Source organism: Pristis pectinata, chromosome 3, assembly GCF_009764475.1.
Source record: "Pristis pectinata isolate sPriPec2 chromosome 3, sPriPec2.1.pri, whole genome shotgun sequence".
Classification (NCBI taxonomy): Eukaryota; Metazoa; Chordata; class Chondrichthyes; order Rhinopristiformes; family Pristidae; genus Pristis; species Pristis pectinata.
In genome coordinates, this window is record NC_067407.1 from 93,476,514 (window position 1) to 93,489,158 (window position 12,645).

The following is a 12,645-nucleotide window of genomic DNA, read 5'->3' on the forward strand; positions in this document are numbered from 1 at the left end:
TAATGCTAATAGATATGCAAAGACTAATTATAAAGGCATTGCTTAGAGGAACATGGTATGATAGCAACTTATGAATTTCCAAATTTCATAGCCCACATGCACACCTGAAGTAGTTAGTTTATTAAAAGTGCTCACAGTCCCATTAATAAAATGTTCTCAATGTTCACCAAAAATTACTGTCAAAATTAAAATTACACAACACCAACTTTGACTACTACAGGCAAAGCTTAAATATCGATACCCCAAATGCTTTTAAAAATTTGAACTTACCAAACCAGATGCATAAGCAGGAACTATAACAGGCTGTTTCCTTTGCCCAGTAAACAACTTTTGAAACAAAAAATGTATACATCGTTAAGTATAACACTAAAGTAGCACAGGATAATCATAAATCTGATACTGATGAATTAGTTTACAAATTCTATACAAGTTCCATAAAGTACAGAAAGCAGGTATTTTCTAACTAGCATGTGTCACAAATTGCTAATTTGCAATTATCAACTAGTCCCATCAGCTTAGCTCGATAGTTGGCAATTTGCACAGTAGCGCAGCAGTTAGCGCGACGTTATTACAGCGCTAGCGATCGGGGTTCGATTCCCGTTGCTGTAAGGAGCTTGTACGTTCTCCCGTGTCTGCGTGGGTTTCCTCCGGGTGCTCCGGTTTCCTCCCACATTGCAAAGACGTACGGGTAGGTTAATTGGGTTTAAAATGGGCGGTGCGGACTCGTTGGGCTGGAAGGGCCTGTTACCACACTAAAATAAAACTTTAAAAAATTTTAACTTAAAAAAAATTACATTGGGCTCCATACTAAAGATTGAGATCATAATCCAAGTTGAAACTTCAGAGAAGTACCATGAATTACCACACTCCCAAAAGTGTCAAAAGCTAAAAGGGCATTTAATTTGCTGAGTAATTGCCTGTTCTAGTGGCTAATTCAATGTATGGGCAGGGAAGTTCTCCTCTCAAAAATGAAATGACTGTTCTTCTCATCATTGTTAATGGGACATTGCTGCTGTATAATGACTCATTTGATTATACTAACTGTCAGTGAAGCAATGAACATTAAAAATGCAATTGTTTGTGAACAAAAGGAGCTGCACACACAGAACTCATTTTTCTTCATTTAATATATGCTGTTTGCCTTTGACAGAAACAATAGATCCCAAGCAATCCATAACACATGCCATGCATAATAAACAAGTGAACTAAAACCCCAAAGACCAGGACTTACTATGTTTCGGGTATCAATTCCCAGGGAAATCAGAAGCTTTTTGTTGCTGTGGGAACCACCCCACTGGTACCTCAGGCCATGAGCATCTTCCACATCTTGTAGCTCAGTCCACACAGCCAACAACTCCCTGCACAACCAAAAGGAATCATAAGACTGATCAGCATAATGCGACTCAGTACATTAACTGTTGCTTTTCTTTACATTATTTATAAATAAATTTCTTTCACAGCTTACAATGTAAATAGGTTTTAGCATATAGAATTATTACGTAATTCAAAGCAGAGTACATTTGGCAAAACAACATTTTGGTTGTCACATACAATTCTGAAATTAATTAGCTCAATTTAAAGCCTTCATTAATAAAATGAATCACTTTCAAAACTAACTTTAAATGAACTTAATCTTCCATCTTGTGTACTATCTGCAGCCTTACCCATTGTTTGCCTGGACCTCCTCTCCTTTCCCAAATCCAGACTGCAAAAGCTGTCTCAGAGAAGAGACTTCTTCGTTTATCTTTAGTACTGGCACAGGAGGAAAACACGTTTGAAATATGCGACCCAAGCGGTTTAGAAGGACCTGCATTAAACAGGCAACAAGTAATAGTTTAACTATTTTTTTCTAATTCCAACCACTACGCAAAAAGTAAAATTTAATGAGCACACATAACAGAATGGCAGTCTTGCATGACCAAAAGCTTTAATGGATCATTACTGTGACCTGCTAGTTTTTAAGTTTGTTCACACTTCGCTCCTTTCCAATAAGAATCTATCCCTCCTACTCTGTGTTCCCTCCACTAAGAATGGGAGGACAACTTCAATAGGTGAAGACCAGCTCAGCATCCCCGGTCAACACTATCCATAAGAGAAGTATCAGACAGTAGTAGTCAAGGAAGGGAGCAGAGTGATGAGATATTTTCAAGAATCCAAAAGGGAGCAAAGGACTGAAACCATCTGTAGAACTTTGCCTCAGCACTGTAATCATATCAAAAGAATAACTTTGCCTCCAAAGAAGTGGAGAAAATTTGAATTCAGCTAGTTAGGCTCCACTATATTCATTTTCCCCAATTGTTGTATTCTGAGCAAACAGGCCTAGATTTTGTAGTCAGTAGCAAAGAAGTGATTACCACATATCTGAAAGGAAGCAGCCCACAGAAGTCTAGTGACCTCCATGGCATCATTCTTCTGACATCTGCTGTTCCTGACTCTAATTCAGTGGGATCTCTGGCATTCAGCAACCATGAGGTCACAAAACAGCCAGCTGTAACAAAAATTGTTCTGACAGCAAACCAGGAAAAGGACAAAGCATTAACTTAAGCAATACTTTAACCATTTTACAGAGTGCAAATGAAGGATTGGAAGATGCATTAAGCTGAAACATCCAGCTTTTTTTAAATTAATTTGGAATGCAATGAATTTTGAAATATGTATCAGAGATTTACAATCCATATACACACTTTTTAAAGAGAGGTCCGGAGTCTAACTAGTATTAACAACTTTGTATTCATTAAAAGTTATCTCACAGCACAAAGTGCAACATTTCCACAGTGCATTACAGTAAAAATAGTTTGGAAATCTCAGGTTTTGGTCAATCAACTGATTTCTGGTGATCAGGAGCAGCGAGCCATAACATCAACTTCATTTCACTGTATATATGCATATAGCAGAAGCTGCCATCAATTTCACAGTATAATGACAATGAATGATGGCACATGTGCAGTCACTGCAAATACAAAATCAAAGGCATTATTTAAATATATTGGAGTACTTAACACAGATCTGGCTGTTTCACAGCATCCATTAAAAGAACACTTAGCAAATTAAATATGGAATCAGCATGAAAAATTAAATGAGCAAATACCAATGGGCAAATGCCATTGCAAGCTAGTTGCCTAACAATTGCTACATTAAAGCAGCAAAGCCTCAGTGAAACCTGTGGGGCGTCACAAGGAATGTAATCAGATAACGTGGGTGGGCAAGACATCACAAAAAGTGATCATAAGCACTTCAGATGGCAAAGCCAGAGAGACAATCCTGCATCAATTTTGACATGACAACTAATGGCAAAAGTACTCAGTATTGTTAAATTTGCTGAGGTTTCCTCACAAACATCTAGGAGAGGTGTCACATACATTAGTTAAGCAACAGCCCAAAAGAGCTCCACCTCAAAAGAATTACACTATGCAGATAACATAACAGACTCCTTCACAACCCCTTGGTATGTCCTGTCCCATGGACAAGGAGGTGGCAGCGAGTAGCCCTTGCACTTAAGATTTAAACATGGACTCTAGCCCCATTGAAGTCTCATGGCATCAGATCCAATAGGGCAAGGAAACCAGTCCATGACAATCTCTTACTCTTCCTCAGTGAATCAGTTAATGAATCAGTGCTCCTCCATGTTGAGCAACACCTGGCAGAAGCATTGAAAGAGCACAGAATGTACTTTGCATGGGGAAAGAGGGAGAGGGCTTTGATATCAACAGGAGCTGCCTCAAACTGCGTTAGCGGCAGATGGTAAGCAAAGTGACAAGGAATAAATCTCCAACCTTATTCTCACCAATCTACCTGTGGTAGGTCATTTGTCCACAACTGGAAGTGACCAGCACTGAGTTTATACCAAGGACACCAGTCATCATGCTCACGACATTATAATTCTGCTAATTAAGAGACTCAGAACAAATCTGGCAGTTCAAAATTGGGCATCCATGAGGCTCTGTGGACTACTAGGAGTAGCAGCAGTAATAGAGAGCAGCAAACTCTACAACCTCATGGTTAGCATATTCCTCAATCCACCATTACTTTCAAGTCATGGGATCAACGCTGGTTAATTAGTACAGAAGAGCAGGCCGGGGGCAAAACCAGGAATCTCTCAAAAAAAAAGGACAACTTGGAGAAGCTGCAACACAATTCAAATTGTGCTGTTACGGACTCAGTAAAAGTCCCTTTAAGATAGAGAGTGTGTGTGTATGTGTGTGTGGGGCGTGCTTACGTCAATAGAAGATAAAGGACGTAATGACGTTGTTGAAGTCAGAAGGAGAAGAAGAGGAGAGAGAGAGAGAGAGAGAGAGAGAGAAGGGAGAGAGACACCAGCCTGCTTGTTTTCTCTATCAATGGATGAGAAACAATAACTGTGTTTGCCACTGAAATCCATGTATGGAAGTTGGAAGTAATCCGGTGGAGTTCACTTTGTTGCTGACCTGTAGAAGGAAACAGGTATTTGTATGTGGACGACCACGGTTCGGATGCTTTTCGGGGTGAGGAAGTCACTACCGAGTAAACACTGAAGTGTCGTTTGGGTTCCATCGTGGAACATTTGGATTTCGTATGTACTCTCTCTATGTTTTTCTACATCCACATCTTATCTTCAGACAACGGTGGTTGTTGAAGAAGCCCTTGCTCATGTTTCACCTTATGGCTTGCGGAACTGAACTTTAAGAACCATTCCGGAACTGGGAGTTTGGGACTTTGTCACACACACACACACACACACACACACACGAAGAGTTTAGTTTTGGGGTTAACGTTCGAGGTTTAACATTTTTGAATTCTAACATACTAACATTTTTACTTTTATTTTACGTATTATCATAAGTAGTAATTAATAAAATAGTTTTTAACACTGAATCATGCTCAGTGTGTTTCTTTTGTTGCTGGTTTGTGACAGTGCTTACAACACAAACAGCATTGAATAGACAGATGATCCCACAATCAAACAGATCAGATCAAAGCTCTGCAGTCCTGCCACATCTCATCTTGATTGGTGGTGGTCAATTATGAAAAAAAAATGAAGAGGAGACTCCAAGAACATCTCCATCCTCAATACTGGCACTGTCTAGCACACATGCTAAAGTCAAGACTCAAACATTGGCAACCATGTTCAGCTAGAGGTGCCAAATAGATGATCTCTCTCATCTCCTTCAAGATCCCCACCATTACAGAAGCCAACCAATTTGATTCATTCCATGTGATTATGAAGAATCAGCTGAGAGCACTGGATACTGCTGCAGTATTAAAGTGGAGCACTCCAGAATTAGTTGCATCTCTAGAAAAACCCTTCAGTTACAGCACTTGTATCAACACAATGTGAAATATTGCCCATGTATGCCCTTTTCACATAAAGCAGGACAAATCCAAACTAATCATATTGCTGCCTAGTCTAGTCTTAACAAATCAGTAGTGATGGAAGGTACTTTCAAGTAGCACATACTCATCAATAACTTGCTCACTGATGCAGTTTGAATTCCATCAGGACCATTCTGCTGCAGACCTCATCATTGCCTTAGTTCACATGTAGGCCAAACATCTCAATTTTAGAGGTGAGGCAAGAGTGACCACTCTTAACATAAAGCCATATTTGACCAAGGGTGGCAACAAGGATCCCTGGTAAAACTGAAGCCAATAGGCAAAGAGAAACTACTCAGCAACATAATAATTCCGAGTAGACCATTGAGCTCCTCGTACCTGCTGTCATTCATCACCAAGGCAGATCTTTTACTTCAGTGCAAGTTTGCTGCACTAACCCCATATTCCTCAATTCCCTTAATATTTAAATTTTATCTCATTGGATATATTGGAGTCATAACTTGCACAACGATGCTTCTGTGTTTTGTAGGTCCATCACCCCAGCTCCAGGACTTGACTGCAGGAGTCAGGTGCAACCACCTTCAATTGCTCCAATGATCTTCCTTCCACGATAAGAAGGAGTGGGGCTACAAGAGACTGCAGATGCTGGAGGAACTCAGGTCTGGAAGCATCGATGGAGCAAAATGGACAGCTGATGTTTCAGGTCGAGACCCTTTATCTGAACTGAAAGAGGGGAGGTAGCCGGTATAAAAAGGTGGAGGGAAGGGGTGGAGCAAGAGCTGGCAGCTGATAGGTGGATCCAGGTGAGGGGAGTGAGAGGCAGATGAGAGAGGGGGTAGTGTGGGAATGATATCAGAGCTGGGAAGCCATACGTGGAAATGACAAAGGGCTGAATATCACTGACCAGAAACTTAACTGGACAGTGTCACGAACCAGCAACAAACGAAACACACTGAGCATGAGTCAGTGTTAAAAACTATTTTATTAATTACTACTTATGATAATACGTAAAATAAAAGTAAAAATGTTAGTATGTTAGAATTCAAAAATGTTAAACTTTGAACGTTAACCCCAAAACTAAACTCTTTGTGTGTGTGTGACAAAGTCCACAACTCCCAGTTCCGGAATGGTTCTTAAAGTTCAGTTCCGCAAGCCATAAGGTGAAACATGAGCAAGGGCTTCTTCAACAACCACCGTTGTCTGAAGACGTAGACGTAGAGAAACATAGAGAGAGTAAATACGAAATCCAAATGTTCCACGATGGAACCCAACGACACTTCAGTGTTTACTCGGTAGTGACTTCCTCACCCCGAAAAGCATCCGAATCGTGGTCGTCCACACACAAATACCTGTTTCCTTCTACAGGTCAGCAACAAAGTGAACTCCACTGGATTACTTCCAACTTCCATACATGGATTTCAGTGGCAGACACAGTTATTGTTTCTCATCCATCGATAGAGAAAAGTAGCAGGCTGGTGTCTCTCTCCCTTCTCTCTCTCACTCTCCTTCTTCTAACTTCTTCAACAACGTCATTATGTCCTTTATCTTCTATTGACGTAAGCACGCCCCACACACACATACACTCTCTATCTTAAAGGGACTTTCACTGAGTCCGTAACAACAGGTCACAAGAATAATGTGGCAACAAGAGCAGATCAAAGGCTAGACATCCTGCAGCAAGCAAGTCAGCTCCTAAAGCATTTTCACCATCTGCAGAGCAGAAATGAGGAGAGTGATTGAATAGTCTCCACTTGTTTGAATGAGTTCAGCTCCATCAAAATTCAAGTTCTATGCTGGGAACAAAGCAGCCACCTTGACTGTCACCCTGTTTATCATCCCAAACATTCATTCCCTTCACCACAGGTGCAGCAGTTGCAGTGTACTGCAGTTACTCATCTGAGATATTACAGTAATCATGATCTCTACCAACAAGGTGGCCAGGTGTAGCAGGCACATGGAAACACCACCTGCATGCCCAAATCACACATTACTGTAACTTGGAAATATTCTATTATGTCATCCTCAATGGGTCAAAATCCCTGCAACAGTTTCTAAATTCTAAACTTGTACAACTAAGGATGAAAGCTTAACTGTACACTCAGGTCCACGTAGTGAAATGAAAATAAGTTGCCATAGGGGATCAAAGACAGTGGAACATAGGATCCAACATTTGTATTTAGTCATGTTGGTGGTAAATCCTTAGATTTTGCAAGGCTTAAATCAGTATCTGAGTTTGCTGTCTATTAATAATTCAGTGGTAATGGAAAACTAAGCCCAACAAAAAGATCAACAAAAAGGGTCAGGTAACAAAGGGACAAAGACATATGATATGTTGTATGAACAACTAAGTAGTATCCAAATATTCCATTCTTCAATACTATATGCCATTTCAATTAATAACAGACAATATACACAGATTACAAATTTTGCTCTGTCACATACAAATCAAGTTTCACCCACTTTAGAGAGAATACGAAATGGGTTATTAACCACTGATGTAGAGACAGCCTCTCAAATTTGATGTTGAAAAAGGACCTTATCCATTTGATCAAAAATTCTTACAGTATATTCAAGAGGATACTGCTCAAATTAGGAATATCACTGATCTTCTGGTGCTGACCTAGGACAAACAACCTAGGTCAAGGATACCCAAATCCTATGTTTAATTGATGAAAATTCAGAATGCAATTATTTTATTTTAGAGATAACCACATGGATACCAATTTACAATGTTTCCTAAATTACAAAAAATAAATTTGAAAAGCAAAACATCTTTTTAAACCACTGCAGCAGTGGATCACAAACTGACACTGTGCATTTAAGAAATTTTTAACACAGGATGATATAGGTCAGCAAAAAAAAATCCCACCAGCTGCAAGGACAGGTAGGAGGTTCTAAGACAGCAAAATGTCATACTGTACAGAACAAAGACTGTACTCTCAGTGATGCCAAGTATTGGTTGAGACATTAAGTCCCAAATGCCAGTTCATGTAGATCCAAACAATACCACAACATTATTCAAAGTGGGTACTCCTGTCCTCAACAACAATTACACCTACACCAGGAATGTTAAGAAACAAAATAATGCCAAGAGGGCAAGAAATTTAAACACACGATTCCTGTTAAGTCACATTCAGCACCTTCAGTACAAAAACTTGGATTCATTCTTTAGCACAGGGAGTACTGCAATCTTGAAGGTGCCATCTTTCAAATGAAACATTAAACAGAGGCTCCCTGCTGTTTTCTCAAGTGGATACAAAAGATCCAACAGCACTATTTTCAGGAGCAGGGAGTGATGACCAGATCCAAAACAAAAAAATCCTTAATCAGCACCACAAATTAACACATTTTTGTTCACGGGAGCTGGGTGTGCATAAATTGGCTACTCTGTTTCCTACATTACGAAGTGATTCTACTTGAAGTACTTGATTAGTTATAAAAACATGAACTTTCAAAAAAAAATCTGGCACTAAGCCACAGATGATAAACTTTGGGGGCCATCTTAAAGGACAAAGAGTTGAGAGGCAGAGGGGTTTGGGGAGAAATCTTTGGCAGCTGAAAGCACGTAGTGATTAAATTTGGGAAAGTTCAAGAGACCAAAATTAGAAAAGTCCTCATCTCCAAAGGTTGTATGGTTCAACGAAACTGGAAGCAAATGGAGGGGAGAGACAATGGAAGAATTTGAGCAGCATAATTTATTAATTAACCGACACCAGCACAATGTGGGGCAACGTTTACAATGAATAGACCATGAAGTGGATTGGAATAATCAAGTGTTGAGTTAACAAAGATGAACGAATATTGCAGCAGATCAGTTAAGAGTTGCAAGGTCAAGCTGTTACAGAAATGGAAATAGGCAATCTTAGTACTGACATAGATGTATGGTCCAAACTTAAATGCAGCTTAAACACATCACAAGTTACAAAGTCTGGTTCAGCCATATAATTACAAGATAGAGGGATATCAGTGATGACAAGTAATGGAGACAACAGCTACAGTCTACCAAATACGTAGTTGGAAAATATTTGTGCACATCCATTACTCAACAACCAAAGCATTCAAGATAATTTAGAGAAAGAGAAGGTGTGGAGAATGGCAGTGCCGTTGAGGCTCAGTACTGTCAAAAGAGAAAAGTAATGCTATTTCCCCAATGTCATTAAAAGAAAGCATCAGAGTAGGCAATGCAAACATGGAAAGGAAAGCCAGTGCATGTAATTCTATCTACAACTGGCTAAAGAAATGCAACCAGATGAGTAGAATCCGTCCAACTAGACAACAATGGAGAAGCACTCAAGAAATTTGGTATTGTTGCTGTATCAAAGGTTGCACAAGTGTCTAAAAAAAGTTTACTTTTCTCATTGACGCAGATGTCTCGTGTCTGTGCTGAGTGGAAACCTGACTGTAGTAATTAAAATATGGAATGAGGGAGAATGAGGTGGATCTCACGGATAAGATGAATAAGGACAGGACATAAGAGGAGATAGGAGGCAAGTTCAGGATTTGAGCAAAGCAGGAAGCTTTACCTGATGGACTCTAGAGAAAAACAGATTGATTAGATAGTTAGAATATTAGCAAGAAAGTCATATTCCTCCCCTCGTCAGGCAGATGAACTCAGAACATTGATAGGTACATGGTACTGGGATATTATAGCTATTACAGAAACATGGTTGAGGGATGAACAGGACCAGGAGCTTAACGTTCCTGAGTATAGATGCTACAAGTGTGATAGAAGTGGAAGTAAGAGAGGAGGTTGCATTTTTGATTTGGGAGAACATTACGGCAATACTTAGAGAGGATATTCCTGGGGGATTATCCAGTGAGGATATATGGGTGGAACTTAGAAATAAAAAGGGGTGATCACTTTGATGGGACTGTACTGAAGATCCCCTCAATAGTTAGTGGGAACAAATATGTAGGGAAATGGCAGATAGCTGCATGAATAATTATAGGTGACTTTAACTTCCCTAATATTGAATGTGACTGCCATAGTGCTAAGAGCTTGGATGGGAAGGAATTTGTTAAATAATGTGTCTAGAAAAGTTTTCTTAACCAGTATGTAGATGGCCCTGCTAGAGGAGGGACAATCTCTCCTGTTGGGAAATGAGGCTGGTCAGGTGACAAGTGTCAGTGGGGGAGCACTTCAGGACTAATAACCATAATTCTATTAGTTTTTAAAAAGTTATATAAAAAAGATAGGGCTGGTGCACAAATTAAATTCCCAAAGTGGGGCAGGGCAAATTTTGGTGGTATTAGAAAGGAACTTGCAAAGTTTGATTGGAAGAAGCTGTTTGCAGGTAATGGGGCACATGGCAAGTGGAAGGGTTTTAAAAAGTGAGACACAGAGGGTTGAGGGCCAGCATGTTCCTGTTACAGGAAAGGGCAAGTGAAAATATTTGCACTACATGGGTAAACAATAGAGAACAAGGAATTTAAATAAAATTTAAGTGGGTTAGAACAGGATGTGATGCTCAAAACAGCAATGTCTAATGAGAGAAAACAGATTTGGGTAGGATTTGGTGATACACTAGGTAACCCAATTAGGAAGTTCTCAATTCTCTGGCCAGCTTTCTATCAAAGTCATACAACCATTCATATCCAACTCATGGAAGGCAAAAGACTTGGTCAAAAATTGACATTCTGAAGGGGCAATAAAAGCTGGCCCACAGGATCAGCAAGTTAGATTGGAAAGAGAAAGTTATCAAGATTAGCTTCCAACCAATGCACCAGGCTTGAAATTCAACACGAGAATGAAACAGGACAGTACAGTTGCTGCTCATACAGAGGCAGTGATGAGTGCCTTGAAGTGCACTGTAGAAGATACCAAGAGAAAAAGAGGGAAACTGTCCATCAACAGCAAATCCAGTCTTGAATGGCAGTTGAAGAACTTCATGTTCAGGGAGTATGAGGTTGGTGAAGGGATTTTGGGAGGGCAAGTGGGGAGGAAGCAGAGTTTAAAGTGTGCAGAGCACGTAAGGGGCAGAAATGAAGAGGTTTGACAGGAGGGGAACTATTTAAAGTAGACAATAAAGTGGTAAAAACATGGAAATACCAATGATAAACTTGGGTCAAACTGGCAACTAAAAATGCATGCAAATGAACACAAAACAGATTACATGGGCCTAATTGCTCAGCCATCATTTGGATATTTGTATTCTGATATGTGCAGACTACTGCATGAACTAATATTTACTAGATCAAAAGTCTGTACATTATACAAATATATAACAACATTAACAGCAAAGATAAGAAACAAAGATGAGTACAAAGATGAGAAACAGTAGGTACTACCGTTAACCCAACATGATAACCTGGAATCAAGAATGCATTTCAACATTGAACAATTAAAATTACATTTTCCATTAAAAGAAATCAGTAATGAAAACTGCTAAATGACACACTTAGTATTACTGATCCGCTGCCTTACATTGAGTTTTTAAATTAAAAGCAAAAGTTAGAAGGAATAATCCCAAAGCAGTGGACACAAGCTAAAACTGGGTGAAAAGAAAATAGAAGCTCAATGCAGATGTGCAGAAAAATAGTGGAATTAACAAAACAAAGCCCATTATCCAAGGAAACCAGCATCAGGGAGAAGCTACCTCGACAATCAAAAACACTTCAGTGAACTATACAAATCAATTGAGAGAGATCTATCTCATCAAGTCACACATTTTAAGCCTCTTTATTTAGCTACTATTTGCTGTTGCTTTGCCCCACTGTGCAAAAGATCCCACAACTTGCTCGCTTAAAAATGTAGGTCTCACTGTATAGTGAAAAAGATTCTACCTCTCTCCATATCCCTGATGAACAAGGTTTCAACTACCCTTTTACTATTAATCCTTCCCCTCTCACCCCTCACATCGTAAAATGAACATGAAAGTTTATGGGTGCATGGCTGAAAAAGATTTTAGCAGCTAACCAGAATTGGTGAAGATGCCAGCATTCAAGAACCTTTAATGTGAAATGTGGAACTAATCCAAAAGCTTTCTCCACACTCAACTAGTGACGAAACAGCAAACTGCTGTGCACCACCACCCCATTCTCCCCCTTGTAGAACTCCTGGATCTGTCCCTCTCGCTTGTGTGATAATTCAAAAACAGCAAGGAGATGGACTCAAATGCGAGCACCCAACACAAATATACAGATCAGCAATACAAATCATTGTGAATTTTAGACTGCAACTTTACAATAAGCATTTCCTTTGCTGAAACTTTAAAACCATATGCTTTGTAGAATTCATCTTAGGCAATGACAAAGGCATGCCAATTATTCTGCTTTTCAAATAGATGCCACTGTGAGCCCGAGTAAAAGAAAGTAATGGAAATGAGGAAGAAAATT

The 12,645-nt window shown here is 39.5% G+C and overlaps 1 protein-coding gene across 2 annotated transcripts in view; it reads right to left on the minus strand.

The window, feature by feature from the left end:
* LOC127568119 (aftiphilin-like) overlaps positions 1 to 12,645 on the minus strand; it is a 60,941-nt gene that overhangs the window by 28,768 nt on the left and 19,528 nt on the right. For both annotated transcript variants that reach the window (XM_052011449.1, XM_052011448.1), the window contains exons 3-5: positions 1,665 to 1,807; positions 1,232 to 1,358; positions 271 to 327 (exon numbers count right to left, since the gene is read on the minus strand). In XM_052011449.1, coding sequence (XP_051867409.1) covers positions 271 to 327; positions 1,232 to 1,358; positions 1,665 to 1,807 — 327 coding nt within the window. The remainder of the gene's footprint in view (positions 1 to 270; positions 328 to 1,231; positions 1,359 to 1,664; positions 1,808 to 12,645) is intronic.